Source organism: Scyliorhinus canicula, chromosome 29, assembly GCF_902713615.1.
Source record: "Scyliorhinus canicula chromosome 29, sScyCan1.1, whole genome shotgun sequence".
In the NCBI taxonomy this organism is placed as follows: domain Eukaryota; kingdom Metazoa; phylum Chordata; class Chondrichthyes; order Carcharhiniformes; family Scyliorhinidae; genus Scyliorhinus; species Scyliorhinus canicula.
Genome location: NC_052174.1, coordinates 12,920,409 through 12,948,009, shown reverse-complemented (window position 1 = coordinate 12,948,009; position 27,601 = coordinate 12,920,409). Strand labels below are relative to the sequence as shown.

General features: G+C 52.9%; 1 protein-coding gene across 2 annotated transcripts; it reads right to left on the bottom strand.

The window, feature by feature from the left end:
- Positions 1-2,957: 2,957 nt before the first annotated feature.
- On the bottom strand, positions 2,958-25,903 carry LOC119958452 (schwannomin-interacting protein 1-like). 2 transcript variants are annotated; one of them, XM_038786993.1, is made up of 8 exons: positions 25,576-25,903; positions 19,537-20,025; positions 17,649-17,749; positions 16,163-16,268; positions 15,480-15,602; positions 14,229-14,337; positions 8,081-8,190; positions 2,958-4,694 (listed from the first exon to the last, which is right to left on the bottom strand). In XM_038786993.1, exons 2-7 carry the CDS (start codon positions 19,987-19,989, stop codon positions 8,093-8,095), a joined length of 990 nt encoding a protein of 329 aa, XP_038642921.1. In that variant the 5' UTR covers positions 19,990-20,025; positions 25,576-25,903; the 3' UTR covers positions 2,958-4,694; positions 8,081-8,092. The 2 variants fall into 2 exon arrangements, with proteins under 2 accessions (XP_038642921.1, XP_038642920.1); XM_038786992.1 differs by having other exon boundaries at positions 25,662-25,902.
- Between the last annotated feature and the right edge of the window lie 1,698 nt (positions 25,904-27,601).

The window sequence follows — 27,601 nt, the reverse complement described above, 5'->3', positions numbered from 1 at the left end:
AGGTGAACCATTGTCGAGAGTGGTGGGGGAGGGGGGGGGGGGGGGGGGGGGTGGCCGCCATCTTGAAATATTACCGCCTCCACCCCAACTCCTCCATTTCATCGCAAGGCAGCTCCCATCGTCTGCCATTCTCCGTCTTGCAAATAACATGTGGCATTCTGGGAGAGAAACGGAGGTTGGCGATGAACACGAGGGTAACATGTTGTAGTTGAAAAGGGGTGGGGCCCCTACGCCGAGAGTTTGAAACATTGACGGTCTTGGGGGCCAGAAACATGGGGTCGCCTCGTCTGCCGGGTTAACACGTATGTCGCGGTTTACGGTAAATCGTAGCCAGAGAGACGAGACGGAACGCTACGGCAGTGAGGATCAAACTCCATTGAGTTCTCCAGCGTGGGTGAGGTACAGTCTGTACCTTGACATTGAAAGATCACGTGTGATATCAGATGATGTTTAATCGAGCTGATTGTGACAACAGATGGCCTCTGGCTGCTTGCTCAACATATTTTGAATCCGAGATGTTTGTTCGGGAAAGGAAAACAGGATGAGGGGACTGTTAGTTCGAAAGATAATTGTTCAGTGGAGGGCACATTACAGAGAGAACGCAACGGTTAATTGAAGCCATTAGGAGCATCTGTCAACGGGTAAAAAAAAATAACATTTGCCAAGTCCCTTCTCCAAGACAGGGCTGCAGAAGTTAATCATTGACATGGAAAATGGAGAGTGAAAGGGTCAGAGAGGACAAGCATCAAAATGGCGGCTTCCGCTTCCCCCAACGTCAGACCCGGCTGATCAGCAGCGGAAACCCTCACCGATGGCCGATTATTCCAACAACACCCTCCAGTCAGTCGTTGATCTTCCGCTTAACATAAATACAAGCATTTGCAAAGCTCTGCTCCCCCCCACCACCCGATCCTAACTCACACCGTCTCCCATTCCCCCCCCTGTCCTAACTCACACCGTGTCCCATTCCCCACCCCCCCGTCCTAACTCACACCGTGTCCCATTCCCCACCCCTCCGTCCTAACTCACACCGTGTCCCATTCCCCTCCCCCGTCCTAACTCACACCGTGTCCCATTCCCCCCCCCCCGTCCTAACTCACACCGTGTCCCATTCCCCCCCCCCCGTCCTAACTCACACAGTGTCCCATTCTCCCCCCCCGTCCTAACTCACACCATGTCCCATTCCCCCCCCCGTCCTAACTCACACAGTGTCCCATTCCCCCCCCCGTCCTAACTCACACCGTGTCCCATTCCTCCCCCCCATCCTAACTCACACCGTGTCCCATTCCCCCCCCCATCCTAACTCACACCGTGTCCCATTCCCCACCCCCCCCCGTCCTAACTCACACTGTGTCCCATCCCCCCCGTCCTAACTCACACCGTCTCCCATTCCCCCCGTCCTACCTCACACCGTGTCCCATTCCCCACCCCCCGTCCTAACTCACACCGTGTCCCATTCCCCACCCCCCCCCGTCCTACCTCACACCGTGTCCCATTCCCCCCCCCCCCCCCCCGTCCTAACACACACCGTGTCCCGTTCCAAGATGTTCACTGTATGTTTTAAAAAGGTTAACTGGAGTTCATAGAGTAAACATTGTTTTGCTTTAAAAAATACTTTTCCACTTCTGCTGTACCACACCTGTAGAGTGGGCCGTGTGCTCCCCATACCACAATCTATTAAAAGTTGTGGGTCAGGTGAACTCCATGATACACTTTGGGGTTCCCTAAACCCTGACCCATAACAGCTGGGAAATGTCCACCTGATACAAAGACTCTGATCACTTTCAGCAATATTTCACACCTTTCTTTCCCCTCTGTGTTTGTTGTCTGTCTTGTGTGTGTAGAGGGTGGCGGCGAGTTAGGAGGGGAGCGGTTAGGAATGAGATAATAGTTAACCAGTCGTATTTGCTGCATCTTTTATCCTAGATATTATTATTAATACAATTGTGTGTAAATTTACAAACCTGGTGACTGTAATTATTGGACAGCCGAGGGCAAAGATTTTGGGTATTTTCTAAGAATTATTTGTTCATTTCAGTTGTGTTGAGACTCCGGGTCAAGCGGAGCTGGAATTGACCGCGCACTAGCCCAGGGGAAGGCCCTCACCATCCTGACTGGGAAATATATCGGCCGTTCCTTCACTGTCGCTGGGTCAAAATCCAGGAACTCCCTCCCTAACAGCACCGTGGGTGGACCTACACCACAAGGACTGCAGGCGGCCCACCCACCGCCTTCCCGAGGGGAAATTAGGGACGAGCTACAAGTGCCGGCCTAACCAGGGATGTCCACATCTCATGGAAGAATGTTGAAAAATTGCCACCTGCTTCCAACTCGGGAGGAAGCAGTTGTAACCCAGTCCGCCATATTGTTCTGTCTGCGCCTACAACCTCCGCGGCTCCCAGCAGAGGCCCTCCCGCCAGCCCCCAGGGCCCCCAGACCGACCAGCTGGAGCCTCGGGCGTAAGTGTGGAGGCCCGAGAGAGAGGAAAAGGAGTAAACAATCAAACCTTTGCCCAACACCTTAAGTCACTCTCTGCAGCGACCGGTGCATCTCTGAAACCTGGTCGCTGTTGTGACGCAGGCAATCAGTGCACATCAAGACCCCATTGATAACGCTCCACGGACAGTCATACGACTCCTGATGCTGCTTATTGGCACAGGAATATTGTCCAGGATGCGTGAGTGAGGGGGTTAGGGGGAGGGAAACACCGGTGCATTTTCTGATGGAGGCCACGTGATCTTTTAAATCCACCTGAGAGGTGGACGGCACGATGGCGCAGTGGTTATCACTGCTGCCTCACGCCACCTAGGCCCCTGGTTCGATTCCGGCCCTGGGTCCGACGGTGCAGCACTCCCTTAGTCTGTACTGTACTAGGCGGGTCGGCATGGATCATGTGCGTACATGTGTGTGTGGAACCTGCTAACTCACACGAGTGAGAGACCAAATAAATACAAATATTTTGGTTCATGAACCTTTATTTTGGTACTGAACGTTTTACAGAAACACCCGGTGGTTAACAGTTAAGGTGAGGAAAGCAGCAATTTAAAAAAATATATATCTAAATATTTTTTAAAAAAATCACAAATGGATTAACGAGAATACTGACTGGACCAGTGACACTGGGTAACGGTTGGCACAGGCCTGCGTGTAGTTGCCTGGAAGGAGTACTGCGGCCTCCACACTTAGGCCTGAGGCTCCAGTTGGTCTGTCTGGGGCCCTGGGGGCTGGCGGGAGGGCCTCTGCTGGCAGCCGCGCAGGTTGTAGGCTCAGACAGAACAAGATGGCGGACTGGGATACAACTGCTTCCTCCCGAGTTGGAGGCTTCCTGGAAACATCCGCCGCTGGGCCCTCCCGCGTCTCCGAATCCGAGATTTCCCAACGCGGCGATAACCCACGGAAGTGCTGAAATTACTGGGGCCTGAGATCTTTAAGGTTCGATAGGATAAGCATAGAGATGTCTCCACCTGCCAAAGTAAGGCAGTCGCTAACCAATCCAATAGGAGATCCAGGAGAAGCTATTTTAAAGCCGGAGTGACAGTGACACCTTCGGTCCAGTAATCCAGAGGTCCAGGCTCTGGGGATGTATGGGTTCGAATCCCACCAGGTCCGCACAGCATTACCCTGGGCCTCCGGAATGCTAGACCAGTGAGCCTACCTCTCGGCCACTGCCTCCGCACTGAGCTGAAAGCCAGTCTCACCCACGGTGACTGAAGCGGCCATCGATTGTTGCAAAAAACCCCATCGGGTTCACCAAAGTCTCCTTTTAGTGAAGGAAATCTGCATTTACTGGAGGGGGGGGGGAAAAGGGAACAGGAGGATGTGGCGATGGGGTGAGATGGAGGGGAGGGGAGGATGGACTGAACGGCTTGTTACATCCAAACTCCACATCCGGAGCCTATCTCTGTGAACTCCTCCCATGGCCCTCTGGGATCTCGGCACTCTTTGAACTCTGACCCCTCCCTCCCCTCTGCGCTGCCCTCCGTCCTAAACTCAGTTGACCTCAGGGCGAGACAACCACCCCACCTTTTTCCTTCGAAGAGGACAGTTGCGCATTTCGCACACCGTCTCTCACATCCTCACCAAGCTCACACGCAGCAGCCACTTTGCGCACAGCAGGATCCCACAAAGCAGCAGCGTGATCATCACCAGGGAGAACATGCCCCTTCTCCCCTTCCAAATAACGGGCGCGGGATCCTCCAGGTGCGCCTGGGGGCGGATGGGGTTAACGTCACATCCCGAAGGTGCTGCCTCCAATAGCGCCGACCTCCCCTCGGTACTGGCAGCAGGGGTGTCAGCTTGGAATGAATCGCTGGGCGAGGCAGATTGAGGGTGACGGGCGGACGGGAGGGGGGGGGGGGTGAGGATGCAGGTCAGCCGTGAGCTCGCTGAACGGCGGCAGAACAGACTCGAGGGGCCGAACGGCTTGCCCCTCCTCTCGTGCGTGCCTGGCAGGACCCCGCCCCACTGAAGCAGGCGCCTGGATCCGAAGGTTCAAAGTTCACCTCCTCGCGGAGCCGGGAGGCCCAAGACTTCACCAGATTCCGATCCCGGAACGGAAAACTGGGATCGGAGGTCTTCCCTCAGGTGCAAAATCCGCTACGGCAACAAAAAAAATAAACACAAGAAAAAAAAACAAATCCCAATCGTGTAAACCTCTTCACTTTTCACTATCCTTTGGTTGAATCAGGCGGAACCTGAGAAATAAAAATAAATCATTTAGAATAAATCCAGTGTTGGAACCAACAATTCTAAGGACACGCGCTTGTAGGATTAGATTAGCGGTTTTAATATACTCACAACAGAGCCAGCCTGTTAGCCATTGAACTTTCGGTGAACTGGCCGGCTGACCCTGTGGCACTGATCTTTATACAGCAGCTCCAGGGGGGAGGAGTCCTGGGCGGAACCAAGGGAGAAGCCCCATACAACTCCAGAATTCCCAGAGCTACTCCCCCTGGTGGTCAGGTAGTGCAACTGCACTTACAATATAGGCACATGTATATACAGATTATAATCCGGTGTGAATCACATTCACCACATCCAGTCAGTATTTTCCCCTTTCCTCAAGAAAGATACACCGGCATTGGAGGCCACCAGAGAAGGGTCACTCGGTTGATCCCGGGTAGGGAGGGGTTTTCTCATGAGGAGAGGTTGAGTAGGTCGGGCCTGTCCTCATTGGGAGTTGAGAAGAATGAGAGGCGGCCTTATTGAGACATCTCGGATTCTCAGGGGGTTTGACAGGGTCGATGCTGAGAGGCTGTTTCCCCGTGTGGGAGAGTCTGGGACCAGAGGGCAGAATCTCAGAGTGAGGGGAGATTCTGAGAGGCTGTTTCCCCGTGTGGGAGAGTCTGGGACCAGAGGGCAGAATCTCAGAGTGAGGGGAGATTCTGAGAGGATGTTTCCCCGTGTGGGAGACTCTGGGACCAGAGGGCAGAATCTCAGAGTGAGGGGAGATTCTGAGAGGTTGTTTCCCCATGTGGGAGAGTCTGGGACCAGAGGGCAGAATCTCAGAGTGAGGGGAGATTCTGAGAGGTTGTTTCCCCTCGTGGGAGAGTCTGGGACCAGAGGGCAGAATCTCAGAGTGACGGGGGGGGGGGGGCATTTCAGACAGAGATGAGGAGGAATTTCTTCTCTCAGAGGGGAGTGAATCTGTGGAATTCTTTACCGTAGCACAGTGGTTAGCACAATTGCTTCACAGCTCCAGGGTCCCAGGTTCGATTCCGGCTTGGGTCACTGTCTGTGCGGAGTCTGCACATCCTCCCCGTGTGTGCGTGGGTTTCCTCCGGGTGCTCCGGTTTCTTCCCACAGCCCAAAGATGTGCAGGTTAGGGTGGATTGGCCGTGATAAATTGCCCTTAGTGTCCAAAATTACCCTTAGTGTTGGGTGGGGTTACTGGATTATGGGGATAGGGTGGAGGTGCTGACCTTGGGTAGGGTGCTCTTTCCAAGAGCCGGTGCAGACTCGATGGGCTGAATGGCCTCCTTCTGCACTGTAAATTCTATCTATAAAGAGCTGTAGAGGCTGGGTCACTAAGTATGTTCAAGGCCGAGATAGACTGTTAATCAGATTGTTAATCAATGAGAGGATCGAGGGTTATGGGGATGAGGCGGGAAAGTGGAGTTGAGGATTATCACCCATAACCCTCGACTTCCTTGTCAATCAAAAGCTTCTCTAAGTCAGCCTTGAATATATCCAATGACGCAGACTCCACGCGGACACGGGGGAGAATCTGCAATCTCCACACGGACAGTGACCCGGGCCGGGATCGAACCCAGGACCTCGGCGCCGTGAGGCAGCAGTGCTAACCACTGCACCACCCTGCCGGCCTTCAATTTGCCTTCCAAATCACTTTTTGCCAATCATGTGTAAGGAGGCCCAGACCCCTGCTTTCAGCTGTGTTGACTGAGGGGGGGGGGGGAGGGGGGGGGGGGGGGGGGTATTGACAGGTCCACCAGGAAAGCTCCCTGTTCATGGCCCCTCCATACCCAAACCAGCCACTGGAGTGGGGGGACGATGTTAATGGTATGTTCCGCATACGAAGAAACACTGGTGAAGGGCATTATTTACTTAAGTACCTAGAGCACTTTAAAAGAGAGACCACTGTGACACTGGGTTAGTAGGTAGGAAGTCGCTGTTTGTAATGCCGCATAAACTATTACCAAAGGAAGTATTAGTGTCTACTTTCATTTTTCACCGACTGCCTCCAAATTTATAAAACCGCAAAAGCCCTGACCTAAATTCACAACGAAAGGAAGGCACTTCTGACATTGCAACACTCCCTCAGGATTGAGGCCAGAGACGGGAGAGCAGTCAACTCAGCCAAGTCAATGCAATGTCACCCAATTGGGAATACAGAAGCAGTCCCGATCAGAGAGGTGTAACCAGGCACTGGAACCTGTTCCACCTTCCAGAGATGATAAGCTACTGCAGGAGGTACCTGTCCCCTTTAACACTAGCACAGGACACACCTGTCCCCTTTAACATTAGCACAGGAGGTACCTGTCCCCTTTAACACTAGCACAGGAGGTACCTGTCCCCTTTAACACTAGCACAGGAGGTACCTGTCCCCTTTAACACTAGCACAGGAGGTTCCTGTCCCCTTTAACACTAGCACAGGAGGTACCTGTCCCCTTTAACACTAGCACGGGGAGTACCTGCCCCCTTTAACACTAGCACAGGAGGCACCTGTCCCCTTTAACACTAGCACAGGAGGCACCTGTCCCCTTTAACACTAGCACAGGACACACCTGTCCCCTTTAACACTAGCACAGGAGGTACCTGTCCCCTTTAACACTAGCACAGGAGGTACCTGTCCCCTTTAACACTAGCACAGGAGGTACCTGTCCCCTTTAACACTAGCACAGGAGGTACCTGTCCCCTTTAACACTAGCACAGGAGGCACCTGTCCCCTTTAACACTAGCACAGGAGGTACCTGTCCCCTTTAACACTAGCACAGGAGGTACCTGTCCCCTTTAACACTAGCACAGGAGGTACCTGTCCCCTTTAACACTAGCACAGGAGGCACCTGTCCCCTTTAACACTAGCACTGGAGGTACCTGTCCCCTTTAACACTAGCACAGGAGGTCCCTGTCCCCTTTAACACTAGCACAGGAGACACCTGTCCCCTTTAACATTAGCACAGGAGACACCTGTCCCCTTTAACACTAGCACAGGACACACCTGTCCCCTTTAACACTAGCACAGGACACACCTGTTCCCTTCAACACTAGCACAGGACACACCTGTCCCCTTTAACACTAGCACAGGAGGTACCTGTCCCCTTTAACACTAGCACAGGAGGTACCTGTCCCCTTTAACACTAGCACAGGACACACCTGTCCCCTTTAACACTAGCACAGGAGGTACCTGTCCCCTTTAACACTAGCACAGGAGGTACCTGTCCCCTTTAACACTAGCACAGGACACACCTGTCCCCTTTAACACTAGCACAGGAGGTTCCTGTCCCCTTTAACACTAGCACAGGAGGTACCTGTCCCCTTTAACACTATTACAGGAGGTACCTGTCCCCTTTAACACTAGCACAGGAGACACCCATGCCCTTTAAGTGACCCATCCACTCACCTTCATTGGCATTCAATGTGTCAAGTCTCCAATTTCGACCAACATGGCATCTTGCTCCGTCTTCAGGTCATCCCGAATTTCCAGAAGTTCCATCAATTGGGTGTTGAAACCTGACCAGGAGAACAGGGTCAGGGGTCAATACTGACCAATCGTGATGCAGTCTTAATAATATGTTAATTACATTACTGAGTTTACGGATACCGGGGTGAAAGGCATTGACTGATGAAGTACCTTGAGCACATATAAAGAGAGACTTCCCTAAAGGGGTTGACTGTTCCTCGATTTATTTTATACTGATCGTTTCTCTCAAAAGAACTCGGAGAAAGACTTCTGGGATAGTGGGAGTTAGTAGGTAGGGGGCGGACATGCTGCATTCTGCAAATAAATATCAAGAAAAGTATTTGTGACTGATTTCATACTGACAGCCGAGGTGACCACCCACCAAGTCTGCTGTATGTACCCATTGAGCCGTCCAGGATCAAAACCTTAAAAAAAAACAGGGAATCTTGGGAATGGAGAACCCAAAAATCAAGGAAGTGACAGTGAGTAATAAAAGCCAAAATACTGCAGACACTGGAAACCGGAAAGAAAAACAGAAAATGCTGGATAAACTCAGCAGGCCTGTCAGTGTATGTGGAGCGAGGATCAGAGTTAACGTTTCGTGTCCGTATGGTTCTTCTCTAGAGCTGAAGAGGGGCAGAACATAAGGACGAGGAGCAGGAGTCGGCCATCTGGCCCCTCGAGCCTGCTCCGCCATTCAATGAGATCATGGCTGATCTTTTGTGGACTCAGCTCCACTTTCCGGCCCGAACACCATAACCCTTAATCCCTTTATTCTTCAAAAAACTATCTATCTTTACCTTAAAAACATTTAATGAAGGAGCCTCAACTGCTTCACTGGGCAGGGAATTCCATTGATTCACAACCCTTTGGGTGAAGAAGTTCCTCCAAATTCAGTCCTAAATCTACTTCCCCTTATTTTGAGGCTATGCCCCCTAGTTCTGCTTTCACCCGCCAGTGGAAACAACCTGCCCGCATCTATCCTATCTATTCCCTTCATAATTTTAAATGTTTCTATAGGATCCCCGTCATCCTTCTAAATTCCAACGAGTACAGTCCCAGTCTACTCAACCTCTCCTCATAATCCAACCCCTTCAGCTCTGGGATTAACCTAGTGAATCTCCTCTGCACACCCTCCAGCGCCAGTACGTCCTTTCTCAGATAAGGAGACCAAAACAGAACACAATACTCCAGGTGTGGCCTCACTAACACCTTATATAATTGCAACATAACCTCCCTAGTCTTAAACTCCATCCCTCTAGCAATGAAGGACAAAATTCCATTTGCCTTCTTAATCACCTGTTGCACCTGTAAATTAACTTTTTGCGACTAATGCACTAGCACACCCAGGTCTCTCTGCACAGCAGCATGTTTTAATATTTTATCGTTCAAATAATAATCCTGTTTGCTGTTATTCCAACCAAAATGGATAACCTCACATTTGTCAACACTGTATTCCATCTGCCAGACCCTAGCTCATTCACTTAACCTATCCAAATCCCTCTGCAGACTTCCGGTGTCCTCTGCACTTTTCGCTTTACCACTCATCTTAGTGTCATCTGCAAACTTGGACATATTACCCTTGGTCCCCAACTCCATGGACACATTGCCCTTGGTCCCCAACTCCATGAACACATTGCCTTTGGTCCCCAACTCCAAATCATCTATGTAAATTGTGATGAATTAACTCGTTGGAGAGGAGGGGGGGTTGGAGGTGGAGGAGCAGAATAGAAGGAAAGGGATAGGTTGGAGCGAAGGAAAGATTGATAAAGGGGCTATAGACGTAAGGCAATGTGGGAGGGGGTGCTGATGGTGGTAGTAAGGTCTGAAGAAATGTTAATAACGGGAAAAGGGTGAGAAAGCAGAAAGTGGTAACAGGAGAACAAAGGTCAGTAATCGGTGGAAACAAAACGGAACAACAAGGTGGCCACGTGAGGGAGGCCTGGGCGTGTTGGGGCAGGCCTGGGCGTGTTGGGGCAGGCCTGGGCGTGTTGGGGCAGGCCTGGGCGTGTTGGGGCAGGCCTGGGCGTGTTGGGGCAGGCCTGGGTGTGTTGGGGCAGGCCAGGGGAATCAATAAACACAGGACAAAAAAAGGGGGGAGGGTCAAGATACAGAGAGTCTGCGTTGAGTCTCCCCAATGAAGAGGGGAGCTTGACGATGACCAGCTTTATTAAACATGGTTAAGCCTCTGCTGAAGGATGGTATCCCATTCTGGGGCACGCACTTCAGAAAGGACCTCGAGGCCCTGGAGAGGGTGTGGCGGAGGAGAGTTTACTGGCATGGGACCAGGGCTGAGTGTCCTCAGTCAGAGACTGGACAATCTGTTCTCCTGAGAGCGGGGGAGATTTGATCGAGGCGTTCAAGATCATGAAGGGCTTTGGCAGCATAGATCCAGAGACGTTATTTTCCACTGTGATGTGCCATCAATGAACACAAGATGAGTAGTGGACGTAGCTGAGGCTTTAATAAGGGGGATGTAGCTGAGGCTGAGGGCGGGGGGAGAAGGGGTAAGGAGGGGGGGGATTAGAGGAGTGAGTGGGAGGGCCACAGCGATTCAGCAAAATTGCCATTTGAATCCAGACAATCGGAAACAAGGCCATTGGTGAGTCTTTACTGCGCCCCTGGTTCCCGAAGGGTCTGTGGGTTGGGAGCCCTCCTCAAAGTCATGTTTCTGAGCGGTGACTGCCCTCTGGTGGTCCTCCCAACAAATTCAGCGGAATGAATAACGAGTAAAAGTCCCCATAGTCCCAGATGACCATAGACTGACTTCCCCTGAGAGGCGGTGGGGGGCGGAGTCTGTTTCTGCTTCAAGTTCTACATTCCCATCTCCACCCGACAACCTTTAATTCCCTTTTCCATCAACTTCCGCCTCAGAAATATTCAAAGCGCCCGCCTCCGCTGGCCATTCGGCCCGACACGTCTATGCTGTCACTTTTCCACCCCGTCAACATAACCTCCTGGTCTTTTCTCCCTCAGCATGTCTTCAATTCTTCTTTTTTCCAATTAAGGGGCAATTTAGCGTGGCCAATCACCCTGCACATCTTTGGGCTCTGGGGATGAGACCCACGCAGACACGGGGAGAACGTGCAAACTCCACATGGACCGCTTCCTCAATTCTTAACTTCCTCTTCAATGTGCTGGTGGTGTTCACCATTACCGCACCTAGTGGTGAGGAATTCCACATTCTCCACCCTCCCCTTCCTGGCTCGGCTTGTTTTCACCTTGAACAAGAACAACTTCTGCAGCTCCGCTCGCTTCCTCCGAGAGAACGGCGTTGTGAAGAGAATCGGTCAGAGTTCCAGCTCCGCCTGCCTAATGTCTTCCTCCAACCCCCTCCCACCCCCGACCCCTCACAGGTCCCCTCCCTCAACTCCTCCTCCTCCTCGTCCAACAATGCCAACACCTTTGGGGCTCAGTAATGATCTTAAAGACCTCGATTAGGTCTAGCCCCCCCCCAATCCCCCTCGGCCTTCCCTTTTTTCCAGAAGGAACAGCCTCGGCCGAACACACTTTCCCGATAATTATCCAGCCTCTCAGGTCTGTTTAAAAATGAGGGGGTTCTCGTTCCCGAAGGAGATGAGGAGAAATATTTTCTCTCAGAGAGGGGGGGGGGGGGGGGGGGGGGGGAGACTCTCCGGAACTCTCTTCCTCAAAAGACGGCGGAAGCAGAATCTTGGAATATTTTTAAGGCCGAGCTGGATAGATTATTGATTGACGAATGGGGGGGGGGGGGGGGGGGGGGGGGGGGGGGGGGGTGAAAGGTTATCTGGGGTCGTCAGGAACTTGGAGTTGAGGTCACAATCAGGTCAGCCACGATCGTACTGAATGGGAGAGCAGGCTCTAGGGGCGGGGTGGCCAAGTGGTTAGCACTGTTGCCTCATGGTGTGGAGTCTGCACGTTCTCCCCCGTGTGTGCGTGGGTTTCCTCCGGGTGCTCCGGTTTCCTCCCACAGTCCAAAGATGTGCAGGTTAGGGTGGATTGGCCGTGCTAAATTGCCCCTTAGTGTCCAGGGAGGTGCAAGTTAGGGTGGATTGACCGTGCTAAATTGCCCCTTAGTGTCCAGGGAGGTGCAGGTTAGGGTGGATTGACCGTGCTAAATTGCCCCTTAGTGTCCAGGGAGGTGCAGGTTAGGTGGGGTTACTGGGATAGGGCGAGGGGGGAGTGGGCCTAGGTCGAGTGCTCTTTCAGAGGGTCAGTGCAGACTGGATGGGCCGAGCGGCCTCCTCCTGCTCCCAATTCGTTTATTCTGACACCAAGCTGAGTAAATCTTTCATTTTTCACCCTCTCCAGTGCCTCCAAGACCCTGCGACAAGAGAGCAGCCAGAACGAGGCCCACAAGTGGGACAGGGCCAAGGTTCTCCATCAGACAGACGCCTGAACGTGAAGATTAATGTCGCAAAGCCCCTGGACTGGGGCTCGAATGACGAGCGTCTGGTGTGAGGAAGCAGAATCGGGTTCAGTCTGGTCGACTAACCAAGCTCACACACTCTGCTTCGAGTTAAACTCTGCAGCACAGCAAGGCAGAACAGGTTTGAACCACAGACAGTGTCTCATATTTGCACACCACCTTTGGCAGAAGAAAAGGCCCAGAGGCCGCTTTCGCAGGAGGACAGGGAAAGGAAATTGAGTCACACAGTAGGGCAGGGAGCCAAACGCATCCACAACTAGCTATGTTTTAAGGAGTATCTTAAAGGAGAGGGAGACAGACAGAGAGAGGGAGGGAGGGAGGGGTACAAGGAGGGGATTCCGGAGCTGAGGGCCCAAGCCAGCACGGCCCCCTATGAGGGAGCGATTAAAATGGTGGGTGGGGGATGTAGAAGAGGCCGGGATTGGAGGAGCGTAGAGATGGCAGTGTGTTACGGGATGGAAGGAGGTTCCAGAGATAGGGAGGGGGAGGAGAGGCCATGGAGCGTTTCGAAAACAGGGATGAGAATTTGAAATACAGATAGATACAGAGTAAAGCTCCCTCTACACTGTCCCCATCAAACACTCCCAGGACAGGTACAGCACGGGGTTAGATACAGAGTAAAGCTCCCTCTACACTGTCCCCATCAAACACTCCCAGGACAGGTACAGCACGGGGATAGATACAGAGTAAAGCTCCCTCTACACTGTCCCCATCAAACACTCCCAGGACAGGTACAGCATGGGGTTAGATACAGAGTAAAGCTCCCTCTACACTGTCCCCATCAAACACTCCCAGGACAGGGACAGCACGGGGTTAGATACAGAGTAAAGCTCACTCTACACTGTCCCCATCAAACACTCCCAGGACAGGTACAGCACGGGGTTAGATACAGAGTAAAGCTCCCTCTACACTGTCCCCATCAAACATTGCCAGGACAGGTACAGCACGGGGTTAGATACAGAGTAAAGCTCCCTCTACACTGTCCCCATCAAACACTCCCAGGACAGGTACAGCACGGGGTTAGATACAGTGTAAAGCTCCCTCTGCACTGTCCCCATCAAACACTCCTAGGACAGGTACAGCACGGGGTTAGATACAGAGTAAAGCTCCCTCTACACTGTCCCCATCAAACACTCCCAGGACAGGTACAGCACGGGGTTAGATACAGAGTAAAGCTCCCTCTACACTGTCCCCATCAAACACTCCCAGGACAGGTACAGCACGGGGTTAGATACAGAGTAAAGCTCCCTCTACACTGTCCCCATCAAACACTCCCAGGACAGGTACAGCACAGGGTTAGATACAGAGTAAAGCTCCCTCTACACTGTCCCCATCAAACACTCCCAGGACAGGTACAGCACGGGGTTAGATACAGAGTAAAGCTCCCTCTACACTGTCCCCATCAAACACTCCAAGGACAGGGACAGCACGGGGTTAGATACAGAGTAAAGCTCCCTCTACACTGTCCCCATCAAACACTCCCAGGACAGGTACAGCACGGGGTTAGATATAGAGTAAAGCTCCCTCTACACTGTCCCCATCAAACACTCCCAGGACAGGTACAGCACGGGGTTAGATACAGAGTAAAGCTCCCTCTACACTGTCCCCATCAAACACTCCCAGGACAGGTACAGCACTCCCCCCACCACCCCTCCCCGCCCCCGAGCTGCACACACTGACCGTGGATCTGGGAGAAGATGCTGGATTGTCGATTCTGAATCTGTTTCATGTTGAGCTGCCGCAGGTCGCTCAGTTCCAGAGCGTGGCTCTGCCTTGGACTGGCTTTCGACTGAGGAAGAAGGAGATGAATTCTATCACTGAATTTGCAAAAGAAAACAAAACCGAGTATTTCAACATCACCTGTCACAACCTCAGTGCTAAAAGTCAATGAGCTTCTTTTTGAAGTGTAGTCACTGTTGCAGGAAATGATGCAGCCAATTTGCGCTCAGCAGCATCCCACACACCGCACCATTCTAATCACCATGTAATGGGTTGTAGAGATGCTGATTGGCAGATACTGACCCTCTGACAGTGCGGCACTCCCTCAGTACTGACCCTCTGACAGTGCGGCACTCACTCAGTACTGACCCTCTGACAGTGCGGCACTCCCTCAGTACTGACCCTCTGACAGTGCAGCACTCCCTCAGTACTGACCCTCTGACAGTGCGGCAGTCCCTCAGTACTGACCCTCTGACAGTGCGGCTCCCTCAGCACTGACCCTCTGACAGTGCGGCACTCCCTCAGTACTGACCCTCTGACAGTGCGGCACTCCCTCAGTACTGACCCTATGACAGTGCGGCACTCCCTCAGTACTGACCCTCTGACAGTGCGGCAGTCCCTCAGTACTGACCCTCTGACAGTGCGGCTCCCTCAGCACTGACCCTCTGACAGTGCGGCACTCCCTCAGTACTGACCCTCTGACAGTGCGGCACTCCCTCAGTACTGACCCTCTGACAGTGCGGCACTCCCTCAGTACTGACCCTCTGACAGTGCGGCACTCCCTCAGTACTGACCCTCTGACAGTGCGGCACTCCCTCAGTACTGACCCTCTAACAGTGCGGCACTCCCTCAGTACTGACCCTCTGACAGTGCAGCACTCCCTCAGTACTGACCCTCTGACAGTACGGCACTCCCTCTGTACTGACCCTCTGACAGTGCAGCACTCCCTCAGTACTGACCCTCTGACAGTGCCGCACTCCCTCAGTACTGACCCTCTGACAGTGCGGCACTCCCTCAGTACTGACCCTCTGACAGAGCGGCACTCCCTCAGTACTGACCCTCTGACAGTGCGGCACTCCTTCAGTACTGACCCTCTGACAGTGCGGTGACCACTGGGGAGTGTCAACCTGGTATTTGTGCAGCCAGTTAATGAAAGCCTGTCCCGCCGGGCCGGGTATCGGCCTCGATGAAGGCCTCGCTCGCCTCTCGCACCTGCTGCTTCTCCAGATCGAGTCGCCTCTTCAGCAAAGCCAGGCCACGCTTGGCCTCGCTCTCCAGCTCCTTCCTGCGAGAGAGAAGACTTCCTTCAGCAGCCCCTTCCTCAGCTCGAGTCCCCTGGAAAGATGCACACAGCCGTCAGCACTGGGACAGAATCATACAGCACAGCAAAAGGCCATTCAGCCCATCCTGACCCTGCCTGCTCTGGAAACACTCTCCCCTCATTAGCTCGGTCCAAACCCCTCCTGAGGGCCAGCACGAACATGATGGGCCAGGCGGCCAGCTGTAACCTTCCAAACACTCAGGTCATTGAAGGACGTCAGTGGAATAAACTTTTAAAAATTGCCAGATGATGTTTCGTGTTAGTCAAAAGGAATTTTATCGACCACAGAGATCGACCTGTTCCCTGGATTGACCCCCACTCTCTCCCCCCATCGCTGCACCGCCCCACCCCACCATCGTTGGTTCCCGGGGTTAGCTACCGGGGTCAAAGTTTAATTGGGCCATCATCAAGCTGCTTAACAACAGGAATTTTGACAACAGTGCGCCGCCCGCCACTTTCACCTCGCTCTATCCGCGATGACCTTTCACCTCGCTGTGTCCGGGATGACCTTTCACCCCCCCCCCCCCCCACTGTCACACAAGAGGAGCAAATGGTCAAGGGTCGGGCTTGCTACCTGAGGGGATGGTGTGGCTGCGGCTCCCCCTGCAGGCTCCTCGGTGTCACTGTCGCTGCTGCTCTCGTTGATGAAACACAACTGCAGGTTCATCCGACTGTGAAATCTGTGAGAGAGAGAAAGAAACAGCACTGAATCATTGCCTTTCCGTGCGTCCACGAGATTGGAGCCTGTGGCTGATCGCAGTCGTGGTTCACTGGGCCGTACCCTCCTGCCCCTGGAGGCAGAAGGTCAGGTCCTACTCCAGAGGCCTGACCACGACATCTGGGGTGCCGCACTGTCAGAGGGTCAGTACTGAGGGAGTGCTGCACTGTCAGAGGGTCAGTACTGAGGGAGTGCTGCACTGTCAGAGGGTCAGTACTGAGGGAGTGCCGCACTGTCAGAGGGTCAGTACTGAGGGAGTGCTGCACTGTCAGAGGGTCAGTACTGAGGGAGTGCCGCACTGTCAGAGGGTCAGTACTGAGGGAGTGCCGCACTGTCAGAGGGTCAGTACTGAGGGAGTGCCGCACTGTCAGAGGGTCAGTACTGAGGGAGCTGCACTGTCAGAGGGTCAGTACTGAGGGAGTGCCACACTGTCAGAGGGTCAGTACTGAGGTAGTGCTGCACTGTCAGAGGCTCAGTACTGAGGGAGTGCTGCACTGTCAGAGGGTCAGTACTGAGGGAGTGCCGCACTGTCAGAGGGTCAGTACTGAGGGAGTGCCGCACTGTCAGAGGGTCAGTACTGAGGGAGTGCCGCACTGTCAGAGGGTCAGTACTGAGGGAGTGCCGCACTGTCAGAGGGTCAGTACTGAGGGAGTGCCGCACTGTCAGAGGGTCAGTACTGAGGGAGCGCCGCACTGTCAGAGGGTCAGTACTGAGGGAGTGCCGCACTGTCAGAGGGTCAGTACTGAGGGAGCGCCGCACTGTCGGAGGGTCAGTGCTGAGGGAGGGCCGCACTGTCAGAGGGTCAGTACTGAGGGAGTGCTGCACTGTCAGAGGGTCAGTACTGAGGGAGTGCTGCACTGTCAGAGGGTCAGTACTGAGGGAGCGCCGCACTGTCAGAGGGTCAGTACTGAGGGAGCGCCGTACTGTCAGAGGGTCAGTACTGAGGGAGCCGCACTGTCAGAGGGTCAGTACTGAGGGAGTGCCGCACTGTCGGAGGGTCAGTACTGAGGGAGTGCCGCACTGTCAGAGGGTCAGTACTGAGGGAGTGCTGCACTGTCAGAGGGTCAGTACTGAGGGAGCGCCTCACTGCTGTTTCCCTGTCGTTCCTTTGTCACAAACCTCCCAGTTGAAGGGGTTTGTCTCTGTCGACTGTCTGATACACAAAGAGGTTCGCAAACCATGTGACGGACTTTGTCACACCCCACACACTTGTCAAGTGACACCTCACTCCGCCATGGCTGACAGGTTTGTGCGGACGGATGGATGTGGCCACTCTGCACTTGGCCAGTCTGGGCTCTGGGTGACTGGAAATAGCTTCCAGGTCATTGAACGTGACCCTTACCGAGTGGCGCAGCTAAACCCCGTCATCTGCCAACTGTTGCTGTCAACTCTCTCCTGGGACGTGAATCTGTGCGAACCGTCTGTCTTCCTCCTCCATAGGGGCTGGAATACAAAAGTGAATTATAGCCCACTGATACTCACGGATATATCCACGCCCTCATCGTGTAGCCCTCGGCCTCTCTCCCACCCAGGAATACAGAAAGCAGCGCGGAGAAACAGCAGGTATTCCCTCCACCATACCTCTCCCAGAGTATCTCCTGCTTCTCTGGGGTCGGGATGGGTTGGGGGCCGCAGGGAGGGGATTTTTCCTCCTCGGGATCAGCTCGCAATGGAGGCGGGAGCTTGGGGTTGTTAACCCCCTCCCCCCAGGACCTGTGACAATCGGCAAAACTCTGATAATTCTGCAATTGGGCAGCACTTACTGAACAACTCTGAGTGCGCTATTTATTTACGTTTTCTAAAATTCCACTAACAGCCAATTTAAGATTATTAGTCTGGGGTTCACAATGTCCTCTGCAGACAACAGGAACACATCCAGGTACTGGGGGACGATCGTGACCTGCTGCATTCTCCATGGTAACACTTCAACCAATCAGACCCGATTTGGCAACAAATCAGCAACCTTTTCTCATGCGATATAAATTGTTGCTGCCTTTGAAATTTGGCATTCCTGCGTCTGTCCTGATGAGTGTAAGATGAAAAGCTTCGACAGCATGTTTTATTTTAGTAAAACTAGTCTTGTTAGGTGGAGGCACAGGGTCCACACAACCAGTGTCACTAGGACAGATAACAGAGATAGTTTGGCAGTGAACTGGGCAGTTGAAACCCACACAGCGCCATCCGGACTGATGTGTGGGCCTCCTCAACACTGTCTCAGGCTGAGGGAGAGTGAGAGGGAAAGAGGGAGAAGGAGAAAAAGGGGCGAGAGGGTGGGAGCAAGAGAGCGAGGATGAGAGAGAGCGCAAGAGGGCGAGAGGGAGAGAGCAAGTGAGAACGCGAGAGAGAGAGAGCGAGTGCGAGAGGGCAAGAGGCAGAGCAAGCGTAAGGCGCGAGAGAGTGAGTGCGAGAGGATGGGAGCAAGAGTGGGAGAGCGAGCATGAGAGAGGGAATGGGAGAGAGGGGCGCAAGAGGGAGAGAGCACGAGAGAGAGCGAGTGCGAGAGGGTGGGAGCAAGGGAGCAAGCGTGGGAGAGCATGCATGAGAGACGAAATGAGAGGGAGAGAGCGCAAGAGAGAGCGAGTGTGAGAGGGTGGGAGCGAGAGTGGGAGAGCGAGCATGAGAGAGGGAATGAGAGGGAGAGAGCGCGAGAGAGAGCGAGTGTGAGAGGGCAAGAGGCAGAGCGATCATAAGGGATGGGAGAGCGAGAGGGAGAGAGCGCGATAGAGAGCGAGAGGGAGAGAGCGCGATAGAGAGCGAGAGGGAGAGAGCGCGATAGAGAGCGAGAGGGAGAGAGCGCGATAGAGAGCTAGAGGGAGAGAGCGCGATAGAGAGCAAGAGGGAGAGGGCAGGAGGCAGAGCGATCATAAGGGATGGGAGAGCGAGAGGGAGAGAGCGCGATAGAGAGCGAGAGGGAGAGAGCGCGATAGAGAGCGAGAGAGAGCGAGAGGGAGAGAGCGCGAGAGAGAGCGAGTGCGAGAGGCTGCATGGTCCTTCGCCCACTCCACGTTTATGGCTAATCTTGGCCTTCGACTCCACTTCCCTGCCCACTTCCCATCGCCCTCGATTTTCTGAGAGAACTAAAACCCGTGTGTGGCAGAAAATCAGCCGTGCCCGTGTGCGCTGCCAGCATTTGACCATTTGTCGATCGGCTTATATGCGGCCTTGCATGGAAACGATCGGCCAAGTGTCAGACACACAACTCACCAAAACCCCAGCGCATGTCCACTCACCGACTGATCTGCCGCTACGACGGCTGGGTTGGCGTTCCGCTCCCGTGCCTGTTTCTCATTCTCCCGGAGCTGGAGGCCCGCGATGTGATTCTCGAGGGCCTCCCAGTTCATGATGGGCATATCGCTCCCTGCTTCGTCTGGCATCCAGGTGCCCGGCGTTGGGGGCGTCTCCGTTGGATGAGCAGCACACCTCGGCGCCGAGAGTCTCTCTCTTGGGCTGACGTCACTGATCTCTCCAGCCGGGAGGACGTACTGCTCCCTCGGGACCTCCGGGCCCCCCCGCGTCGCATCTCCCTGAGCCTCGGGCGCCTTCAACTCGCAGTCCTGAAACCCCTCATCGTCATCGGAGGAACCGGTACCCGGCCCCGGCGATGGCTTCTGCTCGACGAGCTGCGATCGGTCGGAGTCTGATCGAGATATCAGGGAATGGAACAATTCTCCTCCTGAATCCATACCATACTTCTAGAACATCGGGGTTCGGGGGTGGGGCTAGGGTGGCCCGGGGGCGGGGGGGGGGGGGGGGGGGGGGGGGGGTGGGAGAGAGAGGACATTAGGTTAGAAAATGGCCTCACTGGCCAGCACGATTTCCTTAATAACTTGCAATATGTGGCACCTTTAACATCGTTAAACTTGAACTTTGCTGAAAAGGGAGACGTGCTGTTGAAGTTTTTCACCTCACACTCGTCAGGACGAACACAGGAATGCCAAATTTTAGACAATCATAACAGTTGACACTGCAGGAGAAAAGGGTGTTGATTGGTTGGCAAATCGACTCTCATTGGCCGAGACGTTGCCACGGGGAACGGAGCGGGGAAACTATGAGCTACCCAAGCTGCCGGGTAATTCAAAGAAAGATGCAAGGCTTGGACATATCCCTTTTCTTTGCAAAGAAAGGGCCGCTGTGTTTCAATGTGTGTTGTTTTGAGCACGAATAAACGAGCCACGTTACATGCTCGACCGAATATCTTCCCCAGTGTTCAATGTGGTTCTGCAATTGGGCAGCGCTTGCTGAACAACTCTGAGTGCGTTAATAGTTACACTCACAACCAATTTAAGATCATCAATTGAGCCCGTAATGTGGCTCATTTAATTTGCTCAAGTAACAGTAGGGGCTTAGGTAACAGTCTGCAAACAAAAGGAATATGATCAAGCCTTCAGTCTTTTTTTTGAATTACCCGGGAGTTTGATAGTTCCCCGGGGCTTTCTCCAAGTCAGCTCCTCAGCCAATCAGAGTCGACCTGCCAACCAATCAGCACTGCGGCATAAATTTTCGAGATTGTTTGAAATTTGACATTCTTGCATTTGTCCTGATCAGCGCTGGGTGAAAAACGTCTCTCTTTTCAGCAACATTGAAGCTCCGTTCTACCAAGCGACTGAAACCCAAACTTGCCGAGGCACTTAACGGGAGAGTAAGCGAGGAAAACATTTCCGAACGCAGCACATAGGAAGATTTAATCAGAGTGACGTGGGACCATAGGATGTTAAATCCGGAGTTCCACACGGAAGAAAACGCACAAGGCAGAATGAGGAACCAGCTGTTGCAGCCGGCCACATATTTGGAAAAGATAAAGAGGGCTCCCCCTCAGAGAGACTGTGGTAGTGTGACTAGGGGTATTACGGTGCCTGGGAGTGCGAGCTGCCATTGGTGCAGAGGGCTCGCTACCCAATGGCCCAAGTATCGTGTTCTCTGTATTCCCATTGGCCAAGAGGAAGGGAGCTCCGCCTACGAGGCGGGGTACAAGAACCCGTGCTCCCCAGCAGCCAGCCATTCTTCTGTACGTCTGCTGCCGGGCTCTCTTCGTGCTGATTAAAGCCTTTCATTCAGACTTCACCTACGTTTCGTGTCCATTAATTGTGCATCAGAGACATCACAAACAAGGTGGACCAATATACCCGGGTTTAAAGGATTAAATTATGAGATAAGATCACATAAATGTGGCTTGTATTGCCTTGATTAGAGGAGATTGAGCAGTGAGCCAATTAAAATCTTTGAAAGGATTCATAGAAACAGAGTAAATAGGCCCTTCGAGCCTGCTCCGCCGTTCACTGTGATCATGAAAAATGAAAATGAAAATGGCTTATTGTCACGAGTAGGCTTCAATGAAGTTCCTGTGAAAAGCCCCTAGTCGCCACATTCCGGCGCCTGTTCGGGGAGGCTGGTACGGGAATTGAACCTGCGCTGCTGGCCCGCCTTGGTCTGCTTTCAAAGACAGCGATTTAGCCCAGTGAGCTAAACCAGTCCGTGATCATGGTTGTTTGTCTACCTCAAAGCCACACTCCCGCTCTCTCCCCATAACCATTGAAGCCTGTAGCGTCTAGAAATCTATCTATTTCCTTCTTAAAGATATTCAATGACTTGTCCTCCACAGTCTCTGGGGTACAGAATTCCACAGGTTCACCAATCTCCGAGTGAAGCAATTTCTCCTCATCTCAGTCCTAAGTGAGCAACTCCCTATCCTGAGACTGGGACCCCTTATTCTAGACCCCCTCCCTCCCCCAGCCAGAGGGTACAACACCCCTGCTTCCAATTTGTCCAGCCCCATCAGAATTTAATAGTAATAATAATCTTTATCAGTGTCAACAAATACAGCAAAATATAGATAGATTGGAGAGTTGGGCAAAGAAATGGCAGATGGAGTTCAATCCAGGCAAATGCGAGGTGGAAGATTTGGAAGATCCAATTCAAGAGCAGACTATATGGTCAATGGAAGAGTCCTGGGGAACATTGATGTACAGAGAGATCTGGGAGTTCAGGTCCATTGTACCCTGAAGGTGGAAACGCAGGTCGATAGAGTGGTCAAGAAGGCATACAGCACGCTTGCCTTTATCGGACGGGGTATTGAGTACAAGAGTCGGCAGGTCATGTTACAGCTGTATAGGACTTTGGTTCGGCCACATTTGGAATACTGCGTGCAGTTCTGGTCGCCACATTACCAGAAGGATGTGGATGCTTTAGAGAGGGTGCAGAGGAGGTTCACCAGGATGTTGCCTGGTATGGAGGGTGCTAGCTATGAAGAAAGGTTGAGTAGATTAGGATTGTTTTCGTTGGAAAGTCAGAGGTTGAGGGGGGACCTGATTGAGGTCTACAAAATTATGAGAGGTATGGACAGGGTGGATAGCAACAAGCTTTTTCCAAGAGTGGGGGTGTCAGTTACAAGGGGTCACGATTTCAAGGTGAGAGGGGGAACGTTTACGCAGAGGGTGGTGGGTGCCTGGAATGCTTTGCCAGCGGAGGTGGTAGAGGCGGGCACGATAGCATTATTTAAGATGCATCTGGACAGATATATTAACGGGCGGGGAACAGAGGGAAGTAGATCCTTGGGAAAGAGGCAACAGGTTTAAAGGATCTGGATCGGCGCAGGCTGGGAGGGCCGAAGGGCCTGTTCCTGTGCTGTAATTTTCTTTGTTCTTTGCTTACATTAACACTGCAATGAAGTTACTGTGAAAATCCCCTAGTCGCCACATTCCGGCGCCTGTTCGGGTACACGGAGGGAGAATTCAGAATCCAATTCACCCAACGAGCACGTCTTTCGGGACTTGAGAGAGGAAACCGGAGCCCCCGGAGGAAACCCACGCAGACACGGGGGAGGACGTGCAGACTCCGCACAGACAGTGACCCAAGCCGGGAATCGAACCCTGGCGCTGCGAAGCAGCCGTGCTAAGCACTCTGCTGCTGCTCTACATTTCGGTGAGATCACCTTCTCATTCTTCTGAACTCCAGTGAACGCAGGCCCAGTCGACAAAAAGGCCCCTCACGCCACAATCCCGCCAGCCCAGGAATCAGTCTGTGCGACCTTTGCTGCAATCCCTCTCTGGCAAGTATATCCGTTCTCAGGGAGGGAATTAGATTGGGGAGCGAGAAACTAGTGCCTCCGACGGTGGGAAGGGCAAGGGAGCATAAATTTACAACTGGAACAAGGCCAAATAAAACCAGGACATAATCCAGACTTTTCAACCCTGTGACAAATGTCTTGCGAGGATGATTATATAATCTAAGCTCAGCAATTCTTTTTTGTCGGATCGAATATGTGAAGGGTAAAGTCGCCGGAGTCCCAGATGGCTGCTTTCCCCTGAGAGGAGGCGAGCTGACTGGTGGTAACTTAACTTGAGGGTCACCACGCCTCAGGCGAGATTGAGAAGGCCTCATCCCTTCATGAATAACCTCAGCTGGGTCAGAATTTATTGCCCATTCCCAATTGTCCTTGAATTGAGTGACTCGCTCGGCCATTTCAGAGAGGGGGCAGTGAAGAGTCGGCCACATTGGCCGTGGTTCCTGGAGTCACGTGTAGGCCAGACCGGGTAAGGACGGCAGATTTCCTCCCCTAAAGGACATTAGTGAACCCGATGGGTTTTTACCATAATTGTTTCATGATCATCTTTAAGATTTTTAATTCCAGATTTTTACTGAATTCAGATAGGGGTGGTTTAGCACAGGGCTAAAGAGCTAGAACATAGAACATTACAGCGCAGTACAGGCTCTTCGGCCCTCGATGTTACGCCGACTTATGAAACCCATCTACACTATTCCCTTATCGTCCATATGCCTATCCAATGACCATTTGAATGCGTTTAGTGTTGGCGAGTCCACTACTGTTGCAGGCAGGGCATTCCACGCCCTTACTACTCTCTGAGTAAAGAATCTACCTCTGATATCTGTCCTATATCTATCTCCCCTCAATTTAAAGCTATGTTCCCTTGTAGACATCACCATCCGAGGAAAAAGGCTTTCACTGTCCACCCTATCTAATCCTCTAATCATCTTGTATGCCTCAATTAAGTTACCTCTTAACCTTCTTCTCTCTAACGAAAACAGCCTCAAGTCCCTCAGCCTTCCCTCATAAGATCTTCTCTCCATACCAGCCAAAATCCTGGTAAATCTATTCTGCACCCTTTCCAATGCTTCCACATCCTTCCTATAATGAGGTGACCAGAACTGCACGCAGTACTCCAAATGCGGCCGCACCAGAGTTTTGTACAACTGCAACATGGCTCCGAAACTCAATCCCTCTACCAATAAAAGCTAACACACCGTACGCCTTCGTAACAACCCTCTCAACCTGGGAGGCAGCTGGCTTTGAAAGCAGACCAAGGCAGGCCAGCAGCACGGTTCAATTCCCGTACCGGCCTCCCCGAACAGGCGGCGGAATGTGGCGACTAGGGGCTTTTCACAGTAACGTCATTTTGAAGCCCACTCGTGACGATAAGCCATTTTCATTTTCGTTTTCATTTCACCATTTGGCGTGGCGGGATTCGGGACCGGGTCCCCAGAGCCTCACACTGGGTCCCTGGATAACAAGTCCAGTAACAATACCGCTACGCCACTGCCTGTTGGTCGAGGGATTAACGTTGACCCCAGGACATGAAAAAAAAAATGAAAATCGCTTATTGTCACGAGTAGGCTTCAATGAAGTTACTGTGAAAAGCCCCTAGTCGCCACATTCCGGCGCCTGTTTGGGGAGGCTGGTACGGGAATTGAACCCGCGCTGCTGGCCTGCTTGGTCTGCTTTAAAAGCCAGCGATTTGGCCCAGTGAGCCAAACCAGCCCCTATTTGGGGGGGGGGGGGGGCTAGTGAACACAACTGGAAGTGAATGGTGTTCAGCAAAACCAGTTGCCCTCACTCCCCCCCAGACTGAGGCTGTGTTGGTGGAGGGAGGGAGGGGTAGGGAGGGGTAGGGGAATCTGGACCAGGCAGATTGGAGAATATAGGTGACAGCTTTCAATGGGCAACTCACCCCAACTGCAGGAATGCCCCCACACTCTTGGGAACCTCAAAGTGGGACGTGTGGGGTGGGGTGGGGAGGGCAGGGAATGGGGGCTGGGGTGGGGAATTCCTTTCTGTTCACCCTGTCGGTGTCCAAAAACGTGAAGGGGTTTTAAATGGGTTGACATGTCATTGAAGACAATTCAGACGTTTCCAGTGACCGAGCCAGCGTCCTCCTCGCTGGCCAGAAGTTGCAGAAAAAAGTTGCTCAACTTTCACCCTCGCTGTTTAAAAACACACACGCCTTAATAAGGGGCTTAAAAAAAGTTTCCCTTACGTTCATTCCTGAGTAACTTCCGGGTCCAGGCGGGTTTTCACTGGGTCTGGGATAGGGATTTTTATTCCTTAAAGTGTGCAACTCACCAGAGGGATGTGGCTTGTCAATGTCTCCCAGCCAGAGAGGCTCAGCCAACTCACTCACCCCAGCCTCCGGATCCCCTTCCTCTCAATCCTGATCAAATCAGATGGTTTCAGTTCCTTTCCAGCTTTTTCTCTCTCTCTCTTTCCTCTCTGTCTAGCCCCTCCCATTTCATTCCAGAGCCGGGGTGGCTGTCACTTCCCAAAACTCCACCGACACATTTCAACCAGGGTTGCCTCGCCAAACAGCAAAGCAACTCGCAGCAGGAGGAGCCCCTGGGGGGGGGGGGGGGGGGGGGGGAGGCAAGATCTTCACTGATGCAATGAGTTTAAACGCAGCAGACTTGCATTACTGTGTGGTGCAGCCTCCCAGGGTGGAAGAGCTGTCAGGCACTATTTGACACTGGAGGGAATTTTTGACCTGACAGCCAAATGCTTCAACCGAAATGTGTTCTCTTTAAAACCAAGTAATAGCAATAAGAAAAAGCTTTATGAATAATAACCAACTTTATTATTGTCACAAGTCGGCTTACATTAACGCTGCGATGAAGTTACTGTGAAAATCCCCTCGTCGCCACATTCCGGCGTCTGTTCGGGTACACGGAGGGAGACTTCAGAATGTCCAATTCACCCAACAAGCACGTCTTTCGGGACTTGTGGGAGGAAAGCGGAGCGCCCGGAGGGAACCCACGCAGACACGGGGGAGAACGTGCAGACTCCGCACAGGCAGTGACCGGAGCCGGGACTCGAACCGGGGCTGTGAAGCAACAGTGCTCACCCACTGCGTCTCAAAAGGAGAACAAAGAGAGGGAGGAAGAGAGGTTCAGGGAGGGAATTCCCGAGCCAAAGCCAATGGCGGAGCGATGGGAATGGGTGCGAGAGGTTGGAATTGGAGGGGAGCAGAGATCTCGGAGGGGTGTGGGGCTGAAGGAGGTGGCGAGATAGGAGCGTGTGGGGCCATGGAGGGATTTGAAAACAAGCTTGAGAATTTTAAAATCGAGGTGCCGCTGAAGCAGTGGCTAACGCGGGTCAGCGTGCACAGGGTTAATGTGGGAAGGGGGCTGTGTGTAAGATACGATATGGTGCAGCACACTTTTGGACGAGGTCACGTTTACAGAGAGTAGGGGGCCAGGCAAAAGAGCATCAAAACAATTAGGACTCGGCTACTGAAAAGGTCATTGACAGCATCCTTTGTGAGACTTGACATCCTGGTCCGCTGGTCACAGGCCTTGAGTGGACGTGACGTGCTCCCCTGACAGGGCCGTCTGGGTACAGGTGCGAGCAGAGGGGTGGGCAGCTGGAGACGCCTTCCTCCATGGACTGGACACATCCTGAACAAATTGCCAATCGAGCACGAGGAGGGTGTGAGGAGGGGGGGCAGTTTCCAGGCTAACAGTCCCCATCGCAGTCCTGAGGGAGTGCTACACTGCCCGAGATGTTAAACTGAGGCCGTTTGGGTGGATGGGAAATGTTGCATGTTTTACTAATTGGGGGGGGGCGACACAGTGGCATCGTTTAGCACTGCTGCCTCGCGGCACCGAGGACCCGGGTTCGATCCCGGCCCCAGTTCATTGTCTGTGTGGAGTTTGCACATTCTCCCCGTGTCTGTGTGGGTCTCACCCCCACAACCCAAAAAAGATGTGCAGGGTAGGTGGATCAGCTATGCTAAACTGGGCGGCACGGTAGCCTAGTGGTTAGCACAATTGCTTCACAGCTCCAGGGTCCCAGGTTCAATTCCCGGCTTGGGTCACTGTCTGTGCGGAGTCTGCACGTCCTCCCCGTGTCTGCGTGGGTTTCCTCCCACAGTCCAAAGATGTGCAGGTTAGGTGGATTGGCCATGATAAATTGCCCTTAGTGTCCAAAATTGCCCTGAGTGTTGGGTGGGGTTACTGGGTTCTAGGGATTGGGTGGAGGTGTTGACCTCGGGTAGGGTGCTCTTTCCAAGA

Bases quoted from the DNA above. Each gene is read 5' to 3' on its own strand.
- LOC119958452 (XM_038786993.1), bottom strand. From the start codon at position 19,989: ATGGATTCAGGAGGAGAATTGTTCCATTCCCTGATATCTCGATCAGAC. The intron at 17,750-19,536 runs GTGAGTGGACAT...TTTGTATTCCAG, and splicing joins TCGTAGCGGCAGATCAGTCG to CCCCTATGGAGGAGGAAGAC. The intron at 16,269-17,648 runs GTAAGGGTCACG...TCTCTCTCACAG, and splicing joins GGGTTTAGCTGCGCCACTCG to ATTTCACAGTCGGATGAACC.